This window comes from Penaeus monodon, chromosome 30, assembly GCF_015228065.2.
Source record: "Penaeus monodon isolate SGIC_2016 chromosome 30, NSTDA_Pmon_1, whole genome shotgun sequence".
NCBI lineage: Eukaryota > Metazoa > Arthropoda > Malacostraca > Decapoda > Penaeidae > Penaeus > Penaeus monodon.
In genome coordinates, this window is record NC_051415.1 from 15,038,151 (window position 1) to 15,039,729 (window position 1,579).

At 32.2% G+C, this 1,579-nt stretch overlaps 1 protein-coding gene across 1 annotated transcript in view; it reads left to right on the forward strand.

Moving 5' to 3' along the window:
- LOC119592546 (kelch domain-containing protein 2-like) overlaps positions 1–1,088 on the forward strand; it is a gene marked incomplete in the record, with an annotated part of 55,639 nt that extends 54,551 nt beyond the window's left edge. Inside the window, 2 exon segments of the mRNA XM_037941412.1 lie at positions 232–284; positions 593–1,088. Of these exon segments, the coding sequence (XP_037797340.1) occupies positions 232–284; positions 593–710 (171 nt within the window).
- Positions 1,089–1,579: the final 491 nt, after the last annotated feature.

Below are 1,579 nucleotides of genomic sequence, written 5' to 3' on the forward strand. Positions count from 1 at the left end.
CAGCAGATTAGTCCAGTGAAGGCAATAACTTCAAAGTGCCTCTTCTAAAATTCACATGGAACACATCAGCTGATAATTGTTAGATATTTTTCCTTTTCTCATTTTACTGATGACTTCAAGATTATTAGTGACTTAACCCATAGAAATCAGTGATTGACCTCTTATTACAAGTTTTATCATATCGTCAAAGTGTTTTTATGATATGCTCAAATTTAATCATATTTTTATCAGGATCATGCTGAAGAAATGGTTGTACTGAGGTTCAGTCCCCCAAGTCTACAGAGGTATGTGTGCAAATATTCACTCTACTACCTTTATCTGATTCCTTTTTTCTTTTTTATGGTACCTTGCTACAGGTCTTTGTTGTCTAGAACTATAAATGCTACATATTAACACAAGGTACGGGTTTTGGGGCAGATTTTATGGTCCTCTTGTCCTAAAAGTCTAGTAATGATGGATTTCCAGGTTTCAAGTTTCTCAGTGTTATAAACCAGTCCTTTGGAACGTGTTTGTGGTATGTATAAAAACGCTATTATAAAGCAGATATTGTTTTTGCTAAACCAAGAAATCTAATAAAATAAATATATTTCAGATTAACAATAGAAGCTGTGTGTGGATTAGACTTGCAGCTACGTTCCCATTGGTGCCAGCTTCCACAGACTCTGCAGCACATCCTTAAAACCCGAACTTGTCCTGATCGGATATTGTAGCATTTCATTTATTACATAATTCTGGAAACTACTTTGCAGCATAATGATCTTGCCTTAAAAGTAGTAATTTTCTTAAAATCACATTCAGTCACAAGCCTTTGGTGTTTGTGTGTGTGTGTATAAGAATTTGTGACCCCTTTCTATTATTATTTACCTTTTTGGATGTTAGAGAATTCAAGTTACATATTTTTGGATGTTAGGAAATTCAAGTTACCTATTTGATATTACTATATTTATCACTTTGGGAGAAGTATCACACTGCCTCTGTTAAATTATGTCTGTTATGTGTGCTGCTTAAATTATTGTACAATACCCACCATGTTCACCAAAAAAGAAATAAAGCTTGGAGAGAGACACTGAAACATGTTTAAAAGAAAAGGCTTTTGATTCCTTCACCTTTTAATTACTGATATTTGATAAGCCCTTCAAAAGTAGATGTAGACTGAACTGTTTTTGTAATACATTTGATTTTGTGCTTTACATTTAAAGAAATTGTGCAATGAAGAGATGATATTATATATTTTCTTATAGTCTAAGCCATATGAAGGAAAATATTAGAATGATTTGAAGTGATAACTGCTGTTCAGTCTGTAAGATTCTGTAATATTTTATATAAAAAAAAACTCAAATGTTTCATATAACTCCCAGAAAGAAAGCTATTATTTTTGTAACATTGAGTTGACTGTAAAAATCAAATGGGAAATTACAGTTTTGGAGTAGAGAACGTCGAGAGAAAATATAAGAAGGCTATATACTTTTCAGGTTCCTTTGACACTGGATGAAACATTTGATTGAGAATTTCACACTTAAATTATAGATCTGTCTTAATTTAAGCTTACATTTTCCTGATGAGAGTGAGCATATGCATA